The sequence below is a fragment of the Populus nigra genome, chromosome 7, assembly GCF_951802175.1.
Source record: "Populus nigra chromosome 7, ddPopNigr1.1, whole genome shotgun sequence".
Taxonomy (NCBI): Eukaryota; Viridiplantae; Streptophyta; class Magnoliopsida; order Malpighiales; family Salicaceae; genus Populus; species Populus nigra.
In genome coordinates, this window is record NC_084858.1 from 17,396,041 (window position 1) to 17,423,349 (window position 27,309).

General features: G+C 32.2%; 2 protein-coding genes across 3 annotated transcripts; both read left to right on the forward strand.

Moving 5' to 3' along the window:
- The first annotated feature begins 3,256 nt into the window (after positions 1-3,256).
- LOC133700223 (GDSL esterase/lipase At1g29670-like) lies at positions 3,257-5,777 on the forward strand. Its single transcript, XM_062123769.1, has 5 exons — positions 3,257-3,710; positions 4,326-4,450; positions 4,547-4,792; positions 4,891-5,146; positions 5,310-5,777. The coding sequence occupies exons 1-5, from the start codon at positions 3,458-3,460 to the stop codon at positions 5,531-5,533; spliced, it is 1,104 nt and encodes a 367-aa protein (XP_061979753.1). The 5' UTR covers positions 3,257-3,457; the 3' UTR covers positions 5,534-5,777.
- Positions 5,778-9,886: 4,109 nt separating this feature from the next.
- Positions 9,887-16,913, forward strand: LOC133699470 (integrin-linked protein kinase 1). 2 transcript variants are annotated; one of them, XM_062122705.1, is made up of 12 exons: positions 9,887-10,501; positions 11,036-11,110; positions 11,202-11,297; positions 11,742-11,827; positions 11,914-12,034; positions 12,765-12,844; positions 14,082-14,144; positions 14,299-14,405; positions 14,576-14,661; positions 14,881-15,002; positions 16,019-16,174; positions 16,521-16,913. In XM_062122705.1, coding segments are annotated over exons 1-12 (1,302 nt in total). In that variant the 5' UTR covers positions 9,887-10,192; the 3' UTR covers positions 16,522-16,913. The 2 variants fall into 2 exon arrangements, with proteins under 2 accessions (XP_061978689.1, XP_061978688.1); XM_062122704.1 differs by having other exon boundaries at positions 9,890-10,501; positions 16,019-16,130; positions 16,523-16,913.
- The last annotated feature ends 10,396 nt before the right edge of the window (positions 16,914-27,309 follow it).

Genomic DNA, 27,309 nt, shown 5'->3' on the forward strand with positions numbered 1-27,309 from the left:
AACAGAGGTTGTATGAATTTTGTTATTTACTTTCATTTGACTTGTGAACTTTTCTATTTGGTTAGGATTCTTTTCCTACAAGGATGTGGCAGCTGGTTTTGAGAATTTCCTAGTTCCACAAGGATCTTTAATGAGGTGCAATATAATCTCCAAGTGTGGTAAGGATTCATTAATGTTTCAGAATCCTTCTCTTATAAGTATTCCTTATTCATCCTAACTGCACAAGGAAAGAAGGGCTAGTGGTATTTAATGATACATTAGTTTTTTTTTTTTTTTCATGTTTGGGCTTAATTAAAACTTTGTTTTGAGCTAGGATCTGAGGCTTGTTTGAATCAAGTTATGGGCTTTTCAATTTAGGGTTTATGAGTCAGATTTGTATGGGGGTCAGTTCAGCCCACAATGGTAGATCCATTAGGGCTAATTTTTCAAGAACTATTTAAACTCATGTAAGCCAAAATTTTGGCAGCTTTGATGATATTTACTTTTGAATTTTTCAGTTTTAACGTGTGAGAGTGATTCTTGTATTCTTCAGTTCTTGAACGAACTGAATCTGACTTATCGAAGATTAACTGGTTTCGTGGCGTTATTCTACTCAATCCAATAGTGTTGGTGCCTTGGGGCAGATTTTCATTGTGTCACACTCCTATTAGACCTATTTTAGCTTTCCGGGATCAAATCTCAATCTTGATTGTGGGTTACATGACCACGTGATCACGAGGTTCGCATCATTATGTGTCGTCTGAACATGGCAGAGCAGGGGACGCGATGCTACATGCAATACATGTGTTAACTAATTTTTTTTAATAATATTTTATATTTATTAAAATACTAATTTTTTTCTTAATCAACTTGATTGTAGCTAAAAAAAATACAGGATGAAAATACAATAAAACCCTTAGATGCCATTTAAAGAAATTTTGCTCATAAAGGTAATTTACTCATTTTACTATGCTTTAAAAAAGTGAAAATTTGAAAAAGCCCCTAGACGTAACTTAAATAAAATTTTCTTTTAAAGGAATTTAATCATATTATTATGCTTTAAAAATAAGAAAAGACCAAGAAAATAATTATTTTTATCCTTATGTTGACTCGATTCAATGGTCAACCCGACCCGTGACCCGAGCCTAGCCCCGGATCAACCCCCAAGTCGGGTTTTAAAATCATGATAATAACTACTTTTATCTTTACATTGATCTGAATCAATGGTCAGCCCAAGTCGTAACCTGGGCTGGCCTCAAGGTAACTCATAAATCAGGTTTTAAAACTAGGATAATAACAATTTTTTTTTCTTATGCTAACCTATGCTAATGGCACTAACCCAGGACCTGAGTTTGACCCTGGGTCAACCTTCGAATTGAATTTTAAAACCATAATAATAATTATTTTTATTCTTATATTGACCCGAGTCAATGATCAACCCAATTCGTGACCTAGGTGTATGACCTCAGCTCAGCTCGACCCCTGAGTCAGGTTTTAAAATTATAATAATAACACTTTTTATTTTTATATTAACCGAGATCACTAGTCAATCCAATTCGTGATCTAGGCATGACTCCAGTTCAACTTGCGGACCAGATTTTAAAATTATGGTAATAATTTTTTTTTTATATATTAATGTGTGTGGTCTTTTGTCAAGACAGCCTTTACACGCCAGACTACAACACATCTGATCAACGTTGGGGATACAAGGACAAAAAAGACTTCTAGCCTTTACTGTGCCTTGTTCCTCCCATGTGACTCGGTATGACTTGAAATCCCAAGCATTAAATTTAGCAACCTACTAGCATTAATGGTTTAATGGGTACGTTTCATGAGCCTTGCGTGCACCAATATTGGATTAGTGGATATTGTCGATGATGTCAACCGTCAATATTAATGGATGTCGATAATGTACAGTTTCCCTATCAAAGATATGATCTTGTTCTGCCTCCATCCTTGCTCATTTAGTGCACTAAATGTGAAATGAAGAGTGTTTGGAATTGCACGCATGGTGAATGAATAGGAAAAGGTGGTGGTAGATGCGATCGACCTAGCAAGTGTTACCATCGTGCATATCCTTCTTTAATTTGGACCAAGTCGAAATGGAAGTTTAGGGTTGATTTTTCTGTCAAGAACAGTGGCAACTTGCTGATCACGAGTCAACGTACGTAGTCAATATAGCAATTAAGGAGTCGTATTTCTCTTTCATGAAGCAGTGACCATGTTCTTGTATATGTCCACTGACTTTTTGAAGGTTCTTGGGGTTTTACGTGCATCTTGCGTTATTTAACTAGCTAGGATATTTCAATTCCCATCCCCTTAATGCTACTGTACTACTGAAACATTAGTGAATCTTGGAAGATGATTCAAGATTCACGATGATTTATTTACATTCTCAAGACATCCACATTAATTGATCTATAAGTATGAATTTCGGTGGCGAAAATGGATGCATACAAAACGCAGCAGCTGAGAGCCAACCAAGATAGATAAGCACCAAAACAAGATCGAACCAGAAGATTAATTGTTTGTTTTTAATGACAGTGATTAGTAATGATTGCATGATTATGACCAAAGTACACCACCGACAGAAATATTAACTATTGGCCACTAGTAATTGTTTTCAACCAACACTTTTATCATACCCAAATCCTAATTAATATTGCTTCTTCCTTCCTTTTCTTGGGGATCCATGCCACTAGAAATACCGCGTGTGCAGAGTTATGTTTTTTTCTTGGAAGATGTTGATACATTGAAAGGACTAACTAGAAGATTATTAAAATTAAAATATATAAAAAAATACAAAAATAAAAAGCAAATAAAAAAAGCAAATAAATATATAACAAAAAGAGAATATCAGAACTGAAGAAGCTGATGCACCACACTTGAAGTTTTTATTTAGTATTATTAGATCAATTTATAATACTTTCAAGTCTCATAATTAAATCAATGCTAGTAGCCATAAAAAAACTTATATGGAAACTTGAACAAATTCAAGAGAGATATGTAATTAAGGGAAAGCTATTTTAAAGGTTGCAGTTCTAAGATAACCTTGTTTTTGACAAGCAATATACTCTAAATAACACAACAAAAACAAAAAGACATAAATCAATCCTTCCACTGAAATTTTTCAAACACTAAGTTGGGTTACCGAAGCAATATATCATCCACACAGTGCGTGCAGAGTGATATCTGGCTATCTGCCGTCCTTTCCCATGCATAGCCGCGTGATATTTAATGAGCTAACCACCTTCTTCAACTGTAAAAGCTAAAACAATAACCCACTAGTTCCATGGCTTCAATCTTTCTTTCTTTTTTTGAATCTCTTGACGCGATCTCCAATGTCACTCCCATCTATATATAGTACTTGCATTTAAACTCATCACACACACCTCTTCCATAGTCTAGTCTTCTAGTACTTCACACCCTTACCTCTTCTTCATCATCATTCCTTATATCAAACTTTTTTGATTAATTAATGGAGGGGGTGCTAAAGAAATGTTGGGTGGTGGGTGTGATTTTTGCAGTAGTTTTGCTTTCAGAACCATATGGGGCTAGAGCGCAGCAAGTTCCTGGCTACTTTATTTTCGGGGATTCGTTGGTTGATAATGGCAATAATAATCAGCTTTCATCTTTGGCTAGAGCTGATTATTTGCCTTATGGGATTGACTTCCGGCCTCCACGACCGACCGGAAGGTTTTCCAATGGCAGAACAACGGTTGATGTCATTGGTAAGTAGCCGCTCTTACTTCTCTCCCGGCTCTCTCAGTACTACTCTTAACTCTCCATGTATATTTGACCTTGCATTTGAACTCGGAAACATTTTTTCCTTGTGGATGGATAGAGATAATCTCATTAAGCTAAGCTTGCTAGAAAAAGTAATTGAATAAATGATATTGGTCGCTTACGTCTAGTCATACAATTGACTCCCTAAGAAATTCAAAATAAACTAGTGCCGATCATACACATTTTAGGCAATAAAACGGGTTTGAAAGCGTGAGTAGTAGTAGTTAAAGTATTTTTTACTTATAAATATATTAAAATAATATTTTTTTTATTTTTTAAAAATTATTTTTAAATATTTTAAAAATATAATTCCATCAGTGTTCTAAGCAATACATCACACCACATGTTAAAATGTTCAAATATTATAAAAGTAGTGGTAGATGTTATTTTTATTTTTTTATATAAAAAAAAGGTTTGAACTCAAAACATCGAGAGAATTGACATTAAACTTGGTTGAATTACAACTCTTTATTTGTATATACCATGGTGTGTATGTCGTCGTCAAAGCAAAAGGAACGATCGAGTGCAGCTAACATACATATATCCTCTATTTCAAACAGCTGAGCAACTGGGCTTCCGCAACTACATTCCACCTTATGCTACAGCAAGGGGCCGAGATATACTCGGAGGAGTGAATTATGCATCTGCTGCTGCCGGAATTAGAGAAGAAACCGGCCAACAACTCGTAATTATTATTAACCAACTACTTATTATGTATCATTAATACTCATTTTATAGCTTGATTGTTAGGTATATAATTACCAGTCTTTGGTTTTTCCAGGGAGATCGAATTAGTTTTAGTGGTCAAGTACGAAACTACCAGAATACGGTCTCACAAATTGTGAACATACTTGGGGACGAGGACACAGCAGCAAATTATCTAAGCAGGTGCATTTTCTCAATTGGACTAGGCAGCAATGATTACCTTAACAATTATTTCATGCCTCAGATTTACTCATCAAGCCGCCAATATACTCCAGAGCAATATGCTAATGTTCTTATCCAACAATATACTGACCAACTAAAGGTCAGTTTTTTTTCCTTTAAATAAATTCGGCGTGTTATTTCAAGAAACGAAGAGGTAATTTTTCTGGGACTCACTAATGTTTACTTGATTTGGTGCAGATTTTGTACAACTATGGAGCCAGGAAGTTTGTGTTGATTGGTGTGGGTCAGATAGGATGCAGCCCCAGTCAATTGGCCCAAAATAGTCCTGATGGGAGAACTTGTGTTCAGAAAATTAATTCTGCCAACCAGATTTTCAATAATAAGCTCAGATCTCTTGTTGCGCAGTTCAACGGCAATACTCCTGATGCGAGATTTATCTACATCAATGCTTATGGGATCTTTCAAGATATAATAAGCAGACCTGCAGCTTTTGGTAAATATCCCGTTAGCTTTCAACGTATTAAACTCTAGAAGTCTGTGTTTTTCAGTGATCCGGACTGGGACAGACTCCGAGATGTTGAGTCACTGGATTGACCATCAGGTCACCGGGACCTGCCGGCCACCTGCTTAATTTGCTTTGTTCTTGTTAATTTCAGGTTTTACGGTTACAAATGCTGGATGTTGCGGTGTTGGGAGGAATAATGGCCAAATTACATGTCTACCTTTACAAAATCCATGCCGAAATAGGAACCAATATGTGTTTTGGGATGCATTTCACCCGACTGAGGCAGCAAACGTAATTATTGGAAGGAGATCTTACAGTGCACAATCTGCATCGGATGCATACCCGTTCGATATTCGCCGGCTGGCTCAGTCCTGAAGATGGAGCTAGCTAATAGTTGTGGTGATATGTCAAGTTAAAGATGTTCCCAAGATTTTTTTTTGTTTTTTGCTGTATAATGTTGGTTGCTGTTATTGTTATTGTTGTTGTCAATTGTTATATGAAATTTTAAGTGTAAACAAGTTAAGATAGAGTCTTGTCTATGCATTGACTCTAATGTATTCATGCAAACTTGTATTGAGTATGAGATTTGACTTGAATTAAATATTTTAAATTACTATAAGATGTAAATTGAAAATTGAATTGAGTAATATTATGCTTTTATTTTGATTATACATTGTTCTAATTAAAGGTAACAAACATGCATATATTAGATATAATATGGACTATATGAAGATAATTGAGTGATTAAAAGAGGATTTATTATCCTAAGTGAATTAGAAAAAATATTTCATATATTTTCAAATAGTATTGATAGTAAAATTATAGTAAAATAAGATTTGAAAATAGTTTCAACTTATTTAAGGAATCAATAACTATAATATTAAGTACAAAAATAATTTAACAAAGTAGATATACTTCATGTTATAATATTTAAATTAGAACATGTTTTTTTGAAGAAATAATAATTATACTGAGAAACTAGTCATTAACATAATAAGTCAAATCATTTATGACTTTCTTAGTATTTAAAAGATCATGACAAATTGTAGACATTATATTTGATCTTCAAATATAAATCAATCAATTATTGAATTGATAATAAATTAGATTGTCTATTTGTTTAATCCTATTTTATTTAAGATTATGATTTATATTTGTTCCAGCTTATTAGGGAACCTAATGGGTCACACACATAAGAACCACTTGTGAGAAATTAAAATGGGATGATTAATCAAGTGTGACTTGATTGTAAATAAGTTTTAAAAATTAAGAACTAGAATGTAATTAATACATGAATTATAATTTTAGACCTAGAGAAAAAATCAAATAGGGACTTGATTGGATAAATTTCTTGAATTATTCTGAAATAACATATGTGATATTATTTAAGAAACAAATTGATATTATCATTTATATGTTTTTAGGTTTCTTTATAAATAAAATTTTATATCTTTTATTTTCTGTACACAGAGAAAAACTACATTAATTATAGAAATACTTGAAACACAAAAAAAGAGCTAACATTCAAATGTATAACAATCTTTCTTTTCTAAAAAGGTTTAAGCGATTTCTTATTGGTGGTTCATGTAGATTAACATTAAAGGCTGGATACTTGAATGGCTTGTGAGCCAGATAAAAGGGTTGGAAGAGTTATTTTCATGTTTGTTTTGGATTTCAGATGGCAGCATTATAACCTATTCGGCTAAAGGTCTTTTTTAAACAAGGATTTCATTCAAGAATTATTTCTTTTTATCTATATTGTGCGACTACTTAGCATTATTTTTCAAAAAAATTATTATTATTATTCATGTTGCCTTATTTAAGATAGTTTGAGCCTTATTTTAATTTGAGTTTATGTTAACCTATTAGGTCATTTTATTTCAAGTATAAATATTATTTTATAAGATATTATTTTTTAAAGTTGGACAATACATCGTTGTCCCATTTATTATATATGAGAGATGAATTCTTTTAATTTGGTTCTTTATTGAACTACTCTTACTTATCAAATAATTAATAAAGCTTTATGACATTTTCTATACTTTTTGTTAGCATCTCTTTATAGGTGTTAGATGGAGGTTTTGTTTCTATATTCTTGGTGTCTTGGTATAGATTATTATTGTGTCAAGCTCAATTAAAAACCTAAAATTAGCTTTTTTAGGAAGAATCAATTTAACTATGGATTTCTAGATCTTTAAATCTATAAGGTTCACATTATTAACCTTAACAACTTAAGCATAACCTCTCTAACTATAAAATATAGATTTTAACCAATGTGTATCCATATCTCTTTCTAAGTTCACAGCTCTCCTCTTGAAACTATATCACATTATACCTAAAATGACATGGAAAGACAACAAGCATCTTATGACAGAACATGTTTAATTATGAAGATAGAACTCATAGTAAAGTAAAAACTTTTTGTCTTAAATGGAACTTATATTATTGTCAAGAAAAGAAAATAAACAAATGGACACACCACCACTCTCTTTTATAGTTTATAACTTCAATAATAAGAAACATATGTATGTTAGAAAGAGTTCATAACAATTCTTGACCTTGCCTAGATAAATCATCAAATGACATATCATTTTAAACTAAAATGTGGTATTATCAACTCACCACCTCACAAAACAAATTAAAGAGAGAAATACCTATATGCTAAACTCCTCTGACGTGAACCTTTATACTTATAAGGCTTTAATGTTCATTTCCTAAAGAGAAAAAAACTTAAGGGACTACACAGTTACAACACTAAAAATAAGTGGAAAAGTCCTTCATTTTACTAGACCTTATCTCCTCGAAGCTTTAGTGTCTTAAATGTTACAACTTTTTAAACTAAGGTAAAATGGTTAGAGGTGAGAATGAATTGACTTGGCTTCTATTAGTTAAATAGTTGGAGTTTGGTGATAGAAGGATTTTGAAGTATTGAAAAAAGGTGAAGACTAAGACTAGAATTACAATGTCTTTATTTAAAGGTTTTATTCTTGTTCCTCTCCCTCGCTGCTTGATTTAGGATTTTATAAGGGGTTTATAGGCAAGTGAGGGAGAATCTAGAGATGTGTGTTGGCAATATCTTAACCTTTGATACTTAATAAGAGATGATGACCTTTGATTGATGTTGAGGACTAAAGCATGCCCAACTTTGTAGCAGGCATGGGGAGGCATACACAACTTATATTTTTTAGCTAGTGTGTGGAAGGTCTTTTGTTGCATCTATAAGGAGTTTTGGGGTAAAAAAAGAAGATCTGAGTGGTTAGAATTGTAGGTCGTGATCGTGTTCATTGATTGGGTGCGAGACTAGTGTGTTTTTGTGGGAAGATGGTTTTGAATCATGGGTTGAAAGCCATGAACTTGACTAGGTTTTTTTTTTATATATATGTAGTTTTAAAGGAGGAAGAAAATGAATAGTGGCTAGGTGATAGGTCAAGTTGTTTAATGTCAAAATTGATATCTTAAACGACATATCGTTCATGTCTAGTATTAACGAACAACCAGTCGTTTCCATGTGGGTATTTCAAACCATCTTGAAAAATCTTCAATTTTTTCATTAATGAGTTGGTCGTTTAAAACAATGAAACCATCTTGAAAGGGTTTTAAATTTTTCACAAGAGAGTAGGTCACCTAGTATAACAAGACCATCTTGAAGCATAATGAGACTATATGTCATCCGGTGCAATAAAACTATCTTGATGTACAATGGGATCATCTTGAAAAAAATTCAATTTTCTCACAAGCGAGCAGGCCATCCAGTACAACAAGACAATTTTTTTTTTTAAAATTTCACAAACAGGTAGGTCACCTATAACAATGATATCATTTCAAGAAATATTCATATTTTTCACATACAAGTTGGTCACCTAAACAATTGTACCCATCTTAAAAGATAAAACATCATCTTTTTCTCTACAAATTTATTATACAAAATCTTTACAAGACTTTGTACCATAAACATTGTAAAGAGAAGGACAATTGTTATAAATGAATTTTTTATTTATTTTTTCAAAATATTTTGCTAGAAATAAAAAAAAACAAAATAAATATAAAAAAAACATGTTTTCAATGCATTTCAACCATTTGCATGCTCCTTTTGTAATTTTTAATTATTTTTTTCTTATTGATATCTTTTTTTAAAAATTATATTTAAAAAAATTATATTTTCAACGCACATTCTCTTTTGAAATGTTTCTTAATTACTTTTCTTATGGAAAAAAAATATTGGTAAGCAAATTGGCCTAGTTTTCCATGGGTCGTCTTCCTTCCACGAAGATGAAGCCGAAAATGGAAGTGAGCACGAATGTGAATACAAAGTACAGCATCTCTAGAATGGGGTGCTGGTCCAAGCGAATGAAAGAAACCCTAATAAGGGCCTCTGACTTGTGAAGGAAGAAGATAACGCCAATTACTACTGGGTCTTATGTTGACTGCGAGGATGGCCAGCATTTCCCAGCAAAGATGAGCTTGATATCAGCTGCTTACTTGGATCTTAAGTTTTTCCACGTGATCTTATCCATCTTCAGTTGACAATTGACATTGCCAACATTTCCGCCGTTTAAATTATTATTTTCTTTATATTTTTTTTATTTGTTCTTGATTCGCTAACGTTAAAAAAAATAAAATAAAACCTATAACATATTATATTTACCCCATCACATGACATGTATGTATGACCTCTCCGTCTTTCTTTATCAGCAAGTGGACTCCCTCTTGAAATGGAAACCGGCGTCGTTTGAGGCTCTCCGCAGGCAACCGCCTCCTTCCTTTCACGCTTGCATCACAATTGTCATCACAGGCGCACGTAATCGCGTGAATCACACATTCCAATTTAACTTCACATTTCTTTCTTTGGGGAAAAAAAGGATAGGAAAAAGATTCCGAATTTGAATGATTCACGCGTGTATAGCTAAAGCCAACATTGCTTCCTTCTCCATTTTAGGGTTTTAAGCAGTCAGCGACAGAAGAGGAAAGAGTATCAAATTGCCCTTCCATCGTTCCTTCCTAATCAGCCCCACGAAATCTTCTTCTTTCAAAATAATGGAAGGGAAGAATCCATTGAGGTTTACGTTAGGAAAGCAATCGTCACTAGCACCGGAGAGAGACCGAGAAGAATCTGATGTTGATATGGATGGAGTTGATCCAGGAGTGAGGCTAATGTACTTAGCTAATGAAGGAAATCTAGAAGGGATCAAAGATTTGGTGAATTCTGATGTTGATGTTAATTTTCGTGATATTGATGGCCGTACTGCCCTTCATATTGCTTCTTGTCAAGGCCTCACTCAAGTTGTCGATCTTTTGCTCGATCATGGGGCCGAAATTGACCCCAAGGATCGTTGGGGTAGCACTGTATGTATTTGGATAATGATTTTGTTTTTCTGATTTGGGTTTCTTCAGATTGTTGAAATAGTTGTTTTGAGAGATTAGATTGCTGGTTGGCTTAACTTTTTTTTTAATATTTTTTTTGGGGTTGATGATGTTGTTCGGCCGGAGATTTGAGTTTGATTCCTAGCAAGCCTATGGGTAGATAGACTTTGTGGGTTATGAAGTTAGGAATTTTGCTTTGTGTTAAATAATTTTGTTGTTAATTTGGAGGAGGCATGCGGTGTATGCCATTTGAGTTAGCCCAGGCAATTTGCTCAAGCATTTTGTTTTGAGCCAAAGGGTTTCATATTGCCAGTTTGGAGTGGGTTCTGTTGCTGATGCTAGGTAGTAAGATATGGGGTGCTTTCAAATTCTCCAGTTGCACGGAGAGCATTACAAACCCGAGCATTCCTGGGGTTTTTTAAATACTAAAATGTATCGTTTGGTTTGTTGTTTAACTGATAGTCAAGAGTTTTTTTTTCTTTTCTTTTTATCAGTAAACTGATGTTGCTTAAACAGCCTCTTGCAGATGCTATATTTTACAAAAACCATGATGTGATCAAACTCTTGGAGAAACGTGGTGCAAAACCTCTGGTATGTTATCAGTTTTGTTGTTTACATGATGCATCAGTTTACTTTTGACCTGTTTTTCTTATTGTGTCCTGGATCGGTTCTGTTTATGTAGATGGCTCCTATGCACGTTAAGCATGCACGTGAGGTCCCGGAATATGAAATCAATCCTGACGAACTGGATTTTACTAACAGTGTGGAATTAACTAAGGTCACTTGTTCCCCATATCTTTTTTCACCTTCGGGAACTTACGAGCTTATGTTTGTCTTCTGATAACATTGCTTGCAGACCTCTTCGAGCTAGTATTTTATTGCTTCTTATGTTAATGTTGTGAAGATCAATGTCAGTTTCTTCTTGTGTTGATACTTATTGTCAAATGTTACAACTTGAATTTAAACTTTGTAGATGATTTTCTGAGTGAAATATATATATATATATATATATATATAAGTGGCTTATATCCCTCTACTGTAAGCATTCGAGTTGAGTAAGAATACAATGATGAGTTACTTAGGTAATGAGCATATTAGGTAATGAACATATATATTTTAGATAAGATATCTGAGGTGTTTTGGCTAATTATATGGTCAGGCTGTATTTGACCTGTTTGAAACACATCTCATTTTCAAGTTGATTGCATGAAATATGCCACAGGGAACCTTTTGCGTAGCATTATGGCGAGGAATTCAGGTTGCTGTTAAAAAGCTTGGTGAGGAGGTGCTTTCGGACGAGGATAAAGTGTGGGTTATCTATACCCTGAACCTTTTTTCTTAATAGTATCTTAGTTTTGTATGCTTAGGTTATCTTGACAGTTAGTTTTGCACAGGAGAGCATTCAGAGATGAACTTGCATTGCTTCAGAAAATACGGCATCCAAATGTGGTCCAGTTTCTGGGTGCTGTTACTCAAAGTAGTCCAATGATGATTGTGACTGAATTTTTACCCAAGGTTTGTTCTTCAATTCTGTCGTTCACCATGGGAGTGGCATTTTTCCAATCTTAGTCATTCTTATTGTTTTCTGCTGGATGTTTGTTATTGCCACAACTCTATTATTTGTGTATAATTCTTTTTGCTGGTTGTTATGTATCATTTTCAATGCCAGTTATTGTGGTTTTATTTTTCCTGTCAGCTTCTTTCTTATTTTATGATCATTATTTCTTAATGCTTTATTGAATTTGATGATGATATATTTGTTCCCCTGATGAGCCCTCCTTTGAAGTCAACTTGTTTCTGGTATATACATGCACCCATGTGGATATGATTTCTTAAACAAACTTAATAGCACTAATGGTAGATCCTTGTGAAAATTTCTGCTTCATGTGTGATGGATTTGTCCTTTGGATTTGATTTGTAAGTAAGGATGGGAAGACCATCCTCCATTTCTCTTCTTAGCATCCTTCCTTCTAACCTGAAATTCACTTGTATTGAAATTAGAGACTAGATCTTCGTAAATATTTACTTCTACTTAGTAAATAGGTCAATTCTGCTCTTTCACATCAGCAGAGTGGTGGATCTGCATTTTCTCTGTGGTGACATCTATCTATCTATCTATCTATCTATCTATCTTTATTTTTCCAGAAGAAATTGAGAGATAAAAATGCTTTTAGATGTTCAAGTCATGAAATCTTATATTATAAAATTAACATTTGTTGTTTTTTGTTTTCCATTAATATTACAGGGAGATTTTTGTGCGTTCTTGAAAAGAAAAGGAGCATTAAAACCAATAGCAGCTGTGAGACTTGCACTTGATATTGCAAGGTCTGTTATTATTTATTATTTTTATTTTTCCCATTAATGCAGTGTAAACACAAATTTCAAGTCTAAAATAAAGAATGTATAGTGGGCTTGTAAATCTTTGGTGTTTACACTCCCACTCCCCATAAAAGGCCTCCTTACTTTTTCTTGAAGTTTATTAGTATTCTGAATATCTAATTTGTTTCAAATAGCAATCATTTTTTGATTTGATGCTTATACATTAGTGACTGACCCACTAAGAACTATAAATAACATTTTTTAGCTATATTACTTTGTCTGCTTGAAGAAAATGTCAATCAAATGAATAGCTAGGAGAGTATCATATATTCAAGAATTGTGATTCAAGACTAAAAATCTCATGATTGGCTTGTACTTTCGAATGTTCTTACAGTTCTGCTGTCAAACATATTAGGATATAAAACTGGTCTCCAAGCCTGGGATAAATACATGATTTATTGCCTAAAGTTTTTTTTTTATTTTCAAAACTTTGATTGTTCAATGTATAGCATATAGTTTTTCCACTAATTTAACAATCATTTGAGAAATACTAAAGTTGTGGAGTCTCGTTTATTTTATGTAAATGGGTAAAAAATTGGACAGTGATGCCTATGTGATGTAGGACTAGCCAAATTGATGTAGAATAAAAAAAACAAGATCACCAACAAGGAGGCTAATTTAGAACAGTAACCAAAATTCACCAATAAGAGAGTCAACATTCTTGGTCATAAAGGGAACAAAACTAAGACGCATTTGATCCTAGGGAATCAGCACAAGTGAGACGCATTTAATCTTGAAGAACATTCAAAGTCTTTGTTTCAATCATTTATGATACATTCTTAAAATAACTAATGTTGAGGTGCTTATTTACATGCACCAAACCAAAAAAAGTAGGAAAACTTAATAAGTCTTAATTCAAGAAGGAAACTAAAATCCTAATTTAACTAATAACTAATGAATATTAATTTTCCTAAATAATAAAATAAAAAATAATAATAAAATATTAAATTCTTAAATAAATAAAAATTAATTCCCATTGTTTCCCTTCATCCCCCATCACTAAGATTTTAAGTTCTTGTATGGATGATATATAGTGTTAGATTTTACTGTAAAACAAAACCTTCAAGATGTGTGACATGCTTTGGTTGATGGAGATGAAGATGAAAATGTTAGTTGTTTGCCTGTCACTTCACTCTCTGATGACAGTCTTGAAAGAACTCTTCTATTTCTGCAAATGTTGCAGGGGAATGAATTACTTGCATGAGAATAAGCCGGTACCAATAATTCACCGTGATCTTGAGCCTTCGTAAGTTTTCTTGTTCAACTTAGGCTGGTTTTTTTTATTTGACATGCACACATATCTATGACTATAGTGGAACTTTCAGTTAAAATTCATTGGATTCCTCAATTTTTCTGACATTGTCAGCACCTTTTTATGTTGCTTATGAGCAAGATAACAGAAATATATTGCGGGATGATTCTGGACATCTGAAAGTCGCAGACTTTGGAATTAGCAAGTTGCTTACAGTTAAAGAAGAAAAACCTCTAATTAGTCTTGACAATTCCTGTAAGTGTGGCTTTTTCATCTTTGTGAATCTCATTTATTTTGGAAGTTGCTAAACCAAATACCTTTCCTACATGCCAGCTATTTTCATGTATGTATTCATTGATCCATATTCCTGTAGTTGACTTGTTAGATGAATATTGTTATGGAAATGTTTGTTTTGTCATTGACAGGGCGGTATGTGGCTCCAGAGGTTTTCAAAAATGAAGAATATGATACTAAAGTAGATATTTTTTCCTTTGCTTTAATCCTACAGGAGGTAAAGACTTCTCAGTTGTATCATTACAGGTCTTCTTGTAATAATGGGCCTTTGTATATTTTAGAGCATTTTCTCACTGCGCACCCAGAGCTCATGCTTAGCGCCTCAACAATTCGACAAAGCATATACATGCAACCTCATTTATTCTTGATCTTTGATAGATTTTATGATTTATTTTAAATCTTTGACTATGGACATTTGTTATCTAATATGCATTAGATGATTGAAGGCTGCCCGCCATTTTCTGCTAAACAAGAACATGAGGTTCCTTCAGCTTATGCGGCAAAAGAGCGTCCGCCTTTTAGAGCTCCAACAAAGTCCTATGCACATGGACTTAAAGAGTATGCCATTCTGTCTTAGGGGTTCTTTTTACATGAGATTTGTTCTTTTTTAAAGCGTTGAGTTTATTGCAATTGTTCTTAAACTAACTGTGGAATCTGACATTGTATTTTTCTATAATTGGATTTGGTATGAAAACATTATACATGTACGCACATCATTAATAAGAACCACTAGTAAACATAAGCAAACATTAAAACAAAAGAAATTTTAAGCAAAAGGTGGTGCTCGTCTAGGATGGATCTTCAATTAATTCCACATCGACTAGCACAAGTGATGTAATAACTTCTCATGAGTTGACACTCAGTCTAGAGGCTTCATGAGGCAGAACCTGAAGCATGCTGCACTTAAAGCTTCTTTAAAAAAGTCTACTACCAGAATCTGTGAATTGCATTGCTAAGAAGTCCTGGAACCATGGCCAAACCCAAACATTTCTGCATGTAAACAAATGACTGTCTGACAATGCCTTGACTCACCAAGACAGAAAAGATGGTGTCATGGTATTCTTAAGAATTGTTAACTCTTATTTCTTAACTCTTATTTCTTAAGATCTTTTTAATCTACTTTCCATTTTGGAATCAATTCGAGAATGGAGTGAATTGAATTTGAATTCATATCATATCACTAGTTTGAATTCTATTGAATTTTAAACAATTCAAACCTAACATGAAATTGTGTTTCTTTTTGTTCATACACAAGATTTTTGAGTCAACTTTGCATTTGGAATGATTCTAGATAAATAGCTACTTGAGTTAAAATTGAACCCTGAGCAATCTATGATCCTGAACAAATCACTTCCTAATTCATCAAATGCTGGTTACTGTAGAAACATCCATAGACAGGTTTATAAAATATCTTCCTTATCACAAATTGTGTATTCTATTATAAATAGTTTTCTCACAAAATTGAATTGCTTGATACCTTCCACGTCTACTGTCAAGATTGTTCAATGTCAACTGATCTTTCATTGAGATCAGTTATGGGATAGAGAAATCATGACGCTGTCTTCATTTCACAGGTTAATTCAGGAGTGCTGGCATGAGAATCCAGCTAAGCGACCAACTTTCAGGCAGATACTAACAAGACTGGATGCCATTCAAAACAGTATTGGTCATAAGAGGCGTTGGAAGGTTTCTCCTCTGAATTTGTGTCTGGGGATACTGTACTTTACCTGATGAGTAACCACAATTTTGATATTACACTTTATCTGACTGTCTCTGAAGCAGTTCCTGTGAATAACTAATCATTTCTCGGTGTTGAATTGCTATAAATGCTTTATTCTGAGTGCCCCTGGTGGGATTAGTACATTAGAGTCTTCCGTTATGTTATTCTTTGGTGCTATGAGTACTAGTTTTGATAATAAATATTGAAAAATGATACTATTAAATTTATGAATTGAACCTTCTCGTGGGAGCTACACTTTTCAAGTTCTGGTTCCTTAGGAGAGCATTTTATCCCTTTGACACTACTGTTTTTGTAGAACTAACGGGTGTTTTTTCCTTTTTTTGGGTAAAATGCACAGGTGAGACCACTGAAATGCTTTCAGAATCTGGAGGCATTGTTAAAGAAAGATCGTAGTCTAAGCCACCGCAGTTCACGTTCTTACAGCAGTATATGAATAAGCAAGAGTTTGTTACCCACTTAGCTTATATATGTGCAGAGAATTTTATCAAGCATTGGTGTGATCAAAGGATTATTTTACTAGTTTAGAGCGCAGCTTTCCTGCCTGTGTAATTCCATTTGCAATCGGATTTTCGTTATTTGATATTTGTCAACTCTCCCGTTGAAATTGTGGGTTGAGAAACAAACTCCATATATCATTCACTGTTGTAGTTCGAAACACTCTGGCTTCTCAAATATGTGCATCATGAGTGCTGTAAATTTCCCTATCCTGATTGACTTTATTTTGCTCATCTTTTGATGTGGATGATTCAAAGATTTAGATTTCCAGGAGAGATGAACTGCAGATTAGGTGGTTGATTATGGCATGATCAGCACCTAGTAATTAGGTGGTTGATTGTGCCTTGTGGTTGTCCTGTCAAGCTTCCAAATGCAAAGAAATAACTAGAGGTGAATTGAGTTGATTTAAGCTAATTACTAGGCATGTTTCATGCTTGTAAGGATGTTATCCTAATCAGTCGAGAAGCTGGCTTGGGCGAAGCAACCGCACTGTTGAACTGGTCACGTAGGCAGTCAGCGATGTAACACTAGCCTATTCTCAAGGGATGAGCAATAGGTCAATTGGATTTGGATTCACATGACTGGTTTGAATTTAATGAACTTGGATTTGGATTCTTTTATGTTCTTAAGGGAATATAAATAATTATATTATTCCTTTTGAATTCTACTTACCAAGTCAAATGGCAAGATTCATGGAAACGAAATTGATAATTAAAGTGAACAAAAAGGCCACGCAAACTTGTCGGTAATGCGAGAAAGTACACATTTTTTATTTTTTTTATTTAGTACTAGATTAAATCCATTTCTTTGGATAGGCCAGCTTTTGCGCATGAAATCAAGCTCGTTTCTTTGGTCAAGTCAAAAGACATACTAAAGATTTATGTGAATTTTACTTCTTTTCATTGTTGGAGTTTTAAATTTGAATTATTATAAAAAACTCTAATCCGTGTGGAAAAAATACTGTGGATGTCCACAATAAATCTACAATGTTCTTTCAATTTTATCCTTTTCTATATAAAAAATAGCTAACAGCTAGAGGTAATATGATTTTTTTAATAGAAATATATGTGGATAAAAAAGTCATCTTTGCATTTTATTTGAAGGATTAAATTACTAAAATAAGCTTTTAGGAAAAAAAAAATAAATCATTCAAGGGCTTTATGACCATTTCCTTAATGGATAGTAAAATTACTTAAATGAGACATTTTTATCTATTAGTAACATAAAATATTAAATAAAAAATGAAATGTGGCTAAATTGTAGCCATGTTTTTTCCCATTTATGTATCCTTATCTTCATTTTCTCCTCTTTCATTTTCATCCTTTTTTTTTATAGTGAATAAGCTATGACCTCTCTTAGACCCTGTTTGGAAATGCGGTTAAACTCATGTTTTTTTTAAAAAATAATTTTTTACTTAAAATTAATATTTTTTAGTGTTTTTGGATCGTTTTGATATGCTGATATCAAAAATAATTTTTAAAAAATAAAAAAATCATCTTGATTCATTTCTAAGCAAAAATCACTTTGAACTGCAATTGCTACCACAATCTCAAACAGACTTTTAATTCAGCCTTTAGCAACACCTACTACAAACCTCCCTTATCTTCTTCTCTCGATACATAGAGAGCAAGAGCAGGGGAAGAAACAGCTTAAAAAAGGAGCTTTTTTAAAGAGAAACAAAGAGATAAGGCAACACAAAAAGTAGTGGCAAAATTATTTATTTACGAAAAGGAGTTGACGGTGAATCCTTTCTTGATTAAGGCTCGACATAATCACATCACCATGCAATTTGGATCGAGCCAATAATATTTGGTCGTCCCAATGAGAGGGCCGAATTAAAGGATAAAGTGATGTCCTCGAGCAACTATTGGCAACTCTTAATGATACCTGTGCTCCACCTCGTCACCCTCCTAGTTCAGGTGAAGATCCACTTTCTTCTCCTCCTCTAGCTTCTGTTAATTAGATAGATAAACTGTATTTAATAATACCTTTTAAATTAATAATAAAAATTTTCTTTTTTATTTTAATTTAATTCTATTCTATTTTTTTTAATTCTATTATTTTATTTTATTTATTTTTAAATAATTACATATAATAGTGATGAAATGTGAAATACCAACAAAATTAATGATGAGCTAAGTCCATCGGAGAGTTCTAAAGACTAGGAAAAAAATTATTAGACTTGCCCCTGTTAGATGTAGTTCTCCAACAGATTAATTCTATCGGTAATATGCATACAATCACCTATAGATTTACCATCAGTTTATTTTGTCGGTAACATACATATAAATATAATTCTCTGATGGATTAATTATGTTGGTAATATTCCACAAACACCAATGGATTTACCGATGAAATTATTGCCGGTAAAAACTTTTTGTTCGACACGATACTTTCATCAATAAATCCATCGGTGATTATATTACCGATGGAATGAATGATAGAATAGAGATCTATGAAAATTTTTGGAATAGGAAATGTGTAATTATTCACTCCATGCTTGGATTATTTCTTATCTGGCCACTGGGGTAAGCTAAACCTTTATTAGAAGTGTGAATAATAACGATGAAATGTGAATATAATCACTCCAACCTTTTATTAGAAGTTTTCATATGTATTACTTATATTGGGTTAAAATTTTAGATCAATCAGAGATTGAAAAAGCCTTGTAATAAGATCTAGAAGCTACTATGAGAGATTTGCATTAGTTTTCAAGTTAATTTAGGATTCTTATTCCTATTTTATTTATAACCCTTTTATTGGTTTTCCAAAGTTGTTTAGGTAGTTTTTTTTACCTATTATAAATAGTATTATTTAGCTTGTATTTAGGTTTTCTATTTTTTACACACTTTGATTTTAGAATAATCTACTGTGTGTGAGAGAAGAAATTCTCTTAATTTGATTCTTCTATTCTGACTTATTAAAGAATTAACCAAGCTTTATTGCATCTTTTATACTTGTCGTTTATGTTTTTTTTATAAGTGTTGGGTAAGAGTTTGGTTTTTTTAGTTTTATTGCCTTGATATATATTATCATTGTGTCAAGGTTAATCACAAGCCTGAATTTAACTTTCTTGAAAATGGTCGATTTGACTATGAGTTTTTGAATATCTATATCCATGGGGTTTGCATCACTCCCTCATTAGGAATCAACCCTCCATATGAGCCATATATCTTTCCTTTTTTTCCTTATTCTTCCCATATGTTTCTTGGCTTTAAAGTATAAAGTTGCAAAACATGTTACAATACACTATCCAAGCATGGAGTGATTATATTCACATTTTATTGCTATTATTCACACTTTCAATAAAAGTTTCGACCCAATGGCCGGATAAGAAATTATGCTTATAAACATGCAACTATAAATTAGGAAAAATAAACCTATGAAGTGGATGGATCAGACTCCTCTTGTATATAGATTAAATTAACTAAGGTCTAATCATTCCTTGTTGAATGTGTAGCCTCCTTAAAATTCACCTTGATCTAAATACTCTAAATAAGACCACTAAATATATCTTTGAGCTTCTTTGCCCTTAATCGTGTAATTGACCTAGCTAGAACTTTTAATGGATCTTTTGGTATAGTTTGAATTGCATCATCCCCTCTCTTTAAAAGAATTTGACCTTAAGTCATCACTTACGAAAAACAAAGAGAGATAAAAAAAATATTAAAAGTAGCATTAACACCATACTTACCTAGTAGATCCACTTTGTAGGCTTTGTTATTAATTCTTTCAAGGATTTGGAATGCACCATCTCCTCTCGGCATTAACTTAAATCTCTTACATTTAAGAAACTTCTCTTTACAAATATGCTCCCAAACCCTATCACTTGGTTTAAAGATAACCTTTTTTGACCTTTATTAGTTTTGAATGCATATTGCTCATTCTTTTTCTGTATTTACTATTGTACACTCTCCTAAAAAACCTTCATTACCTATGCTTTGCTATTGCTATCAAGACTAACCCTTTCACTAACAAGTAAAGGAATCAAATTTAAAGATGTTAAAAGATTAAGGCCCCGTTTGTTTGCTGGAAAGTAATTTCTTTTTGGAAAGTGATTTTATTGGAAAGTGAATTCCGGGAAAGTGAATTATTTTTCGATGTTTGGTTGTGTTATGGAAAATAAGTTGGAAAACACTTTTCGGTGTTTGGTTATGTCATGAAAAATAAGCTGAAAAATAACTTATTAATGTTTTATATTTTTTCAAGTTTATTAAAATAATGAGAAATAAATCTTACAAATTTAAAAGTTGAATGAGAATAAAATTGAAAAAAAAATACAATTTCATAAATTATCTCAAATAAAATAAATAATAATTAAAATAATAGAGATCAAATCTAACAGATAAAAAAATTGAAAGATGATAAAATTAAAATAATTATAATTTCATAAATTATTTCAAATAAAATAAGTAGCAATCAAAAGAATGAGGAACAACTTTGATAGATAAAAAATTTCAATTAAAAAATGATAAAAAAACAAAAAACAATTATAAAAATAAAGACCAAAGTTAATATAAAATCAAATTCTAAAGGATGAAATTGAAAAAAAAATATTCAAAAAAAAATATATATAGCAATCAAAAGTTTGAGGACTAAAATTGATATAATAAGCAAATAATATAACATTTCTAAATTTTTCATAACTTCTAGAAAGTGTTTTCCTGCGGAAAACACTTTCCCAGAAACAAGCTAAATTTTTCTTTGAATGGAAAGTGTTTTCTGTTAACCACCTTTTCTAATAACAAACAAACAAACACATGAAAGTTTGGAAAGTAATTTTCAGAAAACCACTTTTCGTCAAACAAACGAGGCCTAAATTCAAACAATTTTAAAAGGTGAATAATCAAAATATTAGCTCTAATAATGAAAATCTCCATCTTCTTGTTGTAATCCTCCATACTTTTAAATCATTGAGTCAAACTCTACAACATCTAAAATAATTATTAAAAAAATTCTATTGGTCTTGTTTTATATTGGATTAAAATTTCAAGTCAATTGAACATGAGAAAGACTTTTTAACAAAGATCCAGAAACTACTATCCAGGATTTGTATTAGTTTTTTAGTTGATATAGGTTTTTTTTTTCCTTTTCTTCATGTATTTATAGAGAGGGAAGGGTCTCTTTATATCCCTAAGATTGTTTGATTAAGTCCATTGGGATAAATGTAAATCGAAAATGTTAATTCCTTGATAGAAAAATCATGGTCGACTGACCTTTGGTCTCTTTTTGTGGTTATTTCAAGGGTTTTTTTTTAGTTTAACATAGGTGTCCGGGCCAGCTTACTTGCATCTTGACTAATCCCACGAGTCTTGAAATTAACTATTATATAAGACTCCAATAGCCATCTATTGAAAGTCTTTTTAATATGTTTTGAGGTGGTTGTGAAAGAGGAGATGTTAGGCCAGAAAGTGATGTGTTTTTTTTTTTGAGCTATTGGTAGGCGTGACCCTCTGTAATGCATTTATTGGATTGGGTCTTGCATTCAAGTTTTGTACCTTTCAGCACCATCTGATGATTTCGTAAGAAAATCATTTTGCTTTATTTTAGTGGTCCCCTTCAAGAGAATATTGGTTAGGTTAACATAAATATAGGGCCTTGCCGCACGTACAGAGTTGCCCTAATTTTTTTCGAGCTCCATGAACTGGCTAACATTCTCTTACGAAAAGCCTTGTTTTACTTTCTTAATACACTTTACTTGAGGGAAAAAGAAGGGACGAACATGAGACTAATTAGTAGAGATATGACCAAGAAAGAGATGAGGGAAAGGAACTACACTTCCCTCTTCTAGATAGACATCGTGACGCTGCTGTTTCGAATTTCAACCTGTTGAGTTACTTTTCTCGCGAAAAACAACCATATTTTCCCCATTTGTCTAACTTGAATGGAGGATTTCTCGCATCCTCCATGTGACCGCTTTCTATTAAGGGTTGTGGGGTCTCAAGGTGTGTGTGTGTGGTGTCTATATATATATATATATATATATATATATATATATATATGTATATGTATATATCGTAATGTATTTCGACTTCTTACATTATATATACGGTACTGAAGCAGGAGGATAAGGCACTGGCTAGCTAGTTGCCCTCAATGGGGTCCTCGGGGCTAAGGATATGGAGAATATTCTTTTGATGTGAAATCATAAAATAGTTCGACATGTGAGAATAATTAATGGTCCTCTTTTGGAAGCAAGCTTTATCTTAATTGAATTTAAAGCAATGAATAGAAGGTATATTGCTCACGTTTGAGAAGGGTTCTAGTGTATACCCAAGTGAAGAGAAGGGGTAGATATTACTTCATAAAATCCACTTACATGTTGAAAATCCGAGATTGAAAATATTTCAAAGTACTATAGAAAACACATTTGAGGTAGGACATATACAGTGGGGAGTAAAATTCTATATGGGACATGATTTTTTTATTTCATTTTGTATTGATTGATTTGTAGTTGTGGTCATAGAACGAAGAATTTTCTTGCATGAGACTTGACTTAGTTCATAATGCTGAGTATTGTTGTCAAAATTACGAGTTGACTCTTAAAATCTTATGAGTCAACATGTATGTAACGTATCAAATTGGGTTAAAACTCGAAATCGGTCAAATTCGGTCAAAATCGATCAAACTTGATTAAAATCAGACCGATTTTATGAGTTTGATCGATTTTGACCGAGTTTGACCAATTTCGAGTTTTAACCCGTAAAAGTTAAAAAATTTACTGCCTCCCTGTCCGAGTCCCTTAAAACTCCACTACATAGTCCCCACTCCCCAGTCTCCCCTTTCCCCGTTGCCAAAATCTCAAATTTTCAATCTTAGCAGACTAACACCAGCATTAGAGGATCTTGGGTATGGGGAAACCTTATACTGTATTTTAGGCCAGGAAGGCATGATCGGATGATTGAAACCATGGGAAGACAGAGGTAGATGGTGAGGAATCAAAGGAGTAAAATAAGAGATAAGAATACTTATATAGAGAGAAATACTATGTTTTAGACTAACCATTTGTTAACTACGAAGAGAGACGACAAAGACTTAGAGAAAACTTGAAATACATGTCTTGCTTGGTGAGATATTTGGACATTATTTTTAGGACTTGTTCTTAACATAAAAAAGGTGGAAGATAAGGTGGCATGAGATTAAATTGATGTCATTTTGTATGTTTTTGTTTTTGTTGTCACGAGTTCACTATATTGATCTCTGTTAATTTTTTTTTGAAGTTGGTGACATACCTTAGAATGTTGTATCATCTCACTAGTTGTCTGCACTGTGTTTCAAGACCTGTTCTCTAGAAAATTTTCTGAAACACTATCAATAAAACATAGTTGTTCAATCTTATTTTTTTTCTTTTTGTATTTTTAAGTTATTTAAACCATGTATGAATTTTTATTTGAATTATATATTTTAAGGTGTTTGGACATTTGTATTGTTTATTTCACTTTTATTTTAATTGTGTTATACTATTATTTACTACTTGACTGAAATTGTCAATATATAATTAGTTAAAATATTTTTCTTGTGATTTTATGATTTTACGATTTGAGTTTACGATCCGAGTTTATATTGTATATTTCGTGTCGTGTCAAAAAAGCATTTTTGACAACCTTGATGCTGAGGGTATTCTACTTTGGACTAACAATGGAAAGGGGAGGGCTCCGTAGCTTCTAATTCATTAATTTCTTATTACTTGGCTATGGAGGTGGTAACTTTTTAGAATTGTCTGTTTGTAGGTCATCCATGGTCTAAATTTGTGTGGATCCCATGTTAAATGTTGCTTTTTAAGGCTTTGTTGATGTTGTTTCCATGTTTGTTATATGAGTATGAGGAGCTTCACTCTTTTTTATTGTACTTTTACTTTTTCTTTCTTTAATTTGTACTATTTTTACCGTTTAATTAAATTCTCAACTATTATCCAAAAAAAAATGAAGAGTAAAATTAAAATTTTCAAAAATTTAGGAGGACTATAGCCCCCTTGCTACTTTCTTAAAACAAATTTGGGAGGGCCAAGTTCCTCTCATTACAAGTGTTTATATGATAATGCAGTTATATTGTGATTGAAAATGTTTTCTAAAAATGACTTTGAAAAATATTTTCTTGGATGATGGTGATATGAAAATGTCAAAATTATGTATTAAAGAAATCCACAAAAAATATTAATTTAATTTTTTAATTGAAAAACACTTTTATTAAACATATTCTAAATTGTTATGCCGATTTTGAACATAAATGCACCACTAATATCTTGTTTTTTTTTTTTTTATAGAAATAGTATCTTTGTTTCACAATAATGCTTTCAGTTATTAATCAAGCAATATATAATAATAGTAAAAAAAATATAATTCTAAGAGCTTATTTGGCCTTTTACAATTCAATCAGGAACAAATACTGTTTAATTTCCATCCAGGTGAAAACATTGTTTTTCCCTTTACTTGTTTTATTTGTTTAGACTACTAGAGTGAACTCTTTTATCAAACAAAGATTTTTGCTAAATGAAAAAGGTATGTTGGATGAATACATCTTGAAACCTAATGATTTGCATCAAGCTATTATTATAATGTTGACATTGAGTTATGTATTTTATTGTTAATTGTATGCTAATGCATACAAAGTAAGTTTTTGATGGGTAATATCTAATTTTTGTATGCAAGAATAATATTGTTTTAGAATGCCTGGATGCATTTCTTTGTTTTATATTGCAATATGATTCCATTGAGGGCATGGTAAAATTGTTATATAGGAGTTCCTTTGACATGGTATATCATTTCAATTAAGAAATTCCAATACAACTAGAAGGACTTGAATTTAAACATGACCACCCTTGTTGGGATCTTTATTTTATTGAAGGAATGTCTTCCATTTTGGAAATTATTTGTCATTATAACAATAACATTAAAGGGAAAAATCTTGTCAAGATGTCTTTGTCATATACCATGTTAATGGGCTAACATTATTTACCTTATATTATTATCACCTTTACATCAAGGACGTTCATTAAAGATTATATAAAGTAAGGATATTTATTAAAGATTACATAAAGTTTGTAGATTTCCTTTCTAATAAACACTTTCATTTATATGTTGGTGCTTATCTAGCTATGATATATGGGATAAAGTGAGATATGGATTATTGATAATGAATTTTTTAATAAATTATAGCTTGTTATTATTTTCACTCAATGTATGAAGATTTAGATGAACTGTGGATTTGGTTCTATGAGACTTTTGTTAAGAAGGAATGTTGGTTTTTGTGTCATGATCGATATCTTCAAATTAAATGGGGAAGTTTTCATTTTAAGAGAACAAGATTATCCACATTGTTTGAGATATATCAAATGTATTATTTGCTCAATGAAATTTTTTACTCAAATTATTTCTATTGATATCTTGCTCAACTCTGCATAAAATTATGCATTTCTTTTACATTTTTGTTTATCTTGTTTTTCTAAAGGCATATTCTCTGCTACATGTGATTTTAAGCAAGTTAAGCACCTTGCCTTTTGTATTTTATTATGTACAAAATTAAACCCATGAATATTTATAATATTCATAAAAAATTTAGCCCAGCTTAATAAAGCCAACCCGTGCGGGTCTAAAACCTATTGAATATGTTGAGTTTAAAATTTGTAAAATATTAGAAGTTGGATTAGATGCAATTATAGGTACAAACTTAACCCAACTATATCCATGAACATCCTTATCATTCTTTTTCAAATAACACCCATTTCATTATATGCCCAATATAAAATCCAAAATTGCTTCATAACATTTGAAGGACATGTTGTGGGCTTCCAACCAAAAAAGTCTAAATGTTCATTTGATGAAAATACTTTTAAATTCACATCTCAGTGACTTTATTTCAACCATGGGACATACATGAACACAATTATTAAAAACAATCTTTAATTGGTCTCAAAACATGAAAGATGATTTCTTGAAAGAAAAAAAAATTCTCATTAACTAAGTTTACAAAATTCATGACCAAAATGAGGATGATGATGTATGCGTGTCTTTTGATGGACATTAGAAAGATGAACACAAGTAGATCAATTATGAAAAATTCAGTTTAAAGAAACCCTTTGTAGTAACAATAGCCAAATGATGTCATGAAAAATTTAATCACAAGCTATAAGTGATTGAGGAAACAACTTCTTCATGATGGTAATGAAAAGTGAGCAATACTGAAATATACCATAGACAACAATTAAAGATGATGATAAGCAAAGCCAATTCAAGCTAAAATGATGGATGAACCATATCCATCCAATTATTAAAAGTGGAGAACATGGGAAGACAAACCCATATTAAGTATTGAAGGTATTGAAATAATTCAAGTAAACCAGTGACTGATTATTAATGCTGCTAAAGTCAAGACTTCAAAGATGTAGATGACATTAAGGGAACGTTTGGGAACACGGCTGCGGCTGTGTTTTCAAAAAATTTGAATTTTTTTTTGCTAAAATTTGATATGGTTTTTATGTTTTGGATCGTTTTGATGTGCTGATGTCAAAAATGATTTTTAAAAAATAAAAAAACATCATTGGCATGCATTTTGGCGTGAAAAGTTATTTGAAAAGCATCCGCAACCACACTGTCAAACACGCTCTAAAAAGGGAGATTGAGCTTTCAAAAT

Excerpts from the sequence above, each read along its gene's own strand:
- LOC133700223 (XM_062123769.1), top strand. The coding sequence starts at position 3,458 with ATGGAGGGGGTGCTAAAGAAATGTTGGGTGGTGGGTGTGATTTTTGCA. Across the intron at positions 4,793-4,890 it reads AATATACTGACCAACTAAAG|ATTTTGTACAACTATGGAGC; the intron begins GTCAGTTTTTTT and ends GATTTGGTGCAG. Across the intron at positions 5,147-5,309 it reads AAGCAGACCTGCAGCTTTTG|GTTTTACGGTTACAAATGCT; the intron begins GTAAATATCCCG and ends TGTTAATTTCAG.
- LOC133699470 (XM_062122704.1), top strand. The coding sequence starts at position 10,193 with ATGGAAGGGAAGAATCCATTGAGGTTTACGTTAGGAAAGCAATCGTCA. Across the intron at positions 11,111-11,201 it reads AACGTGGTGCAAAACCTCTG|ATGGCTCCTATGCACGTTAA; the intron begins GTATGTTATCAG and ends CTGTTTATGTAG. Across the intron at positions 12,845-14,081 it reads CTTGCACTTGATATTGCAAG|GGGAATGAATTACTTGCATG; the intron begins GTCTGTTATTAT and ends CAAATGTTGCAG.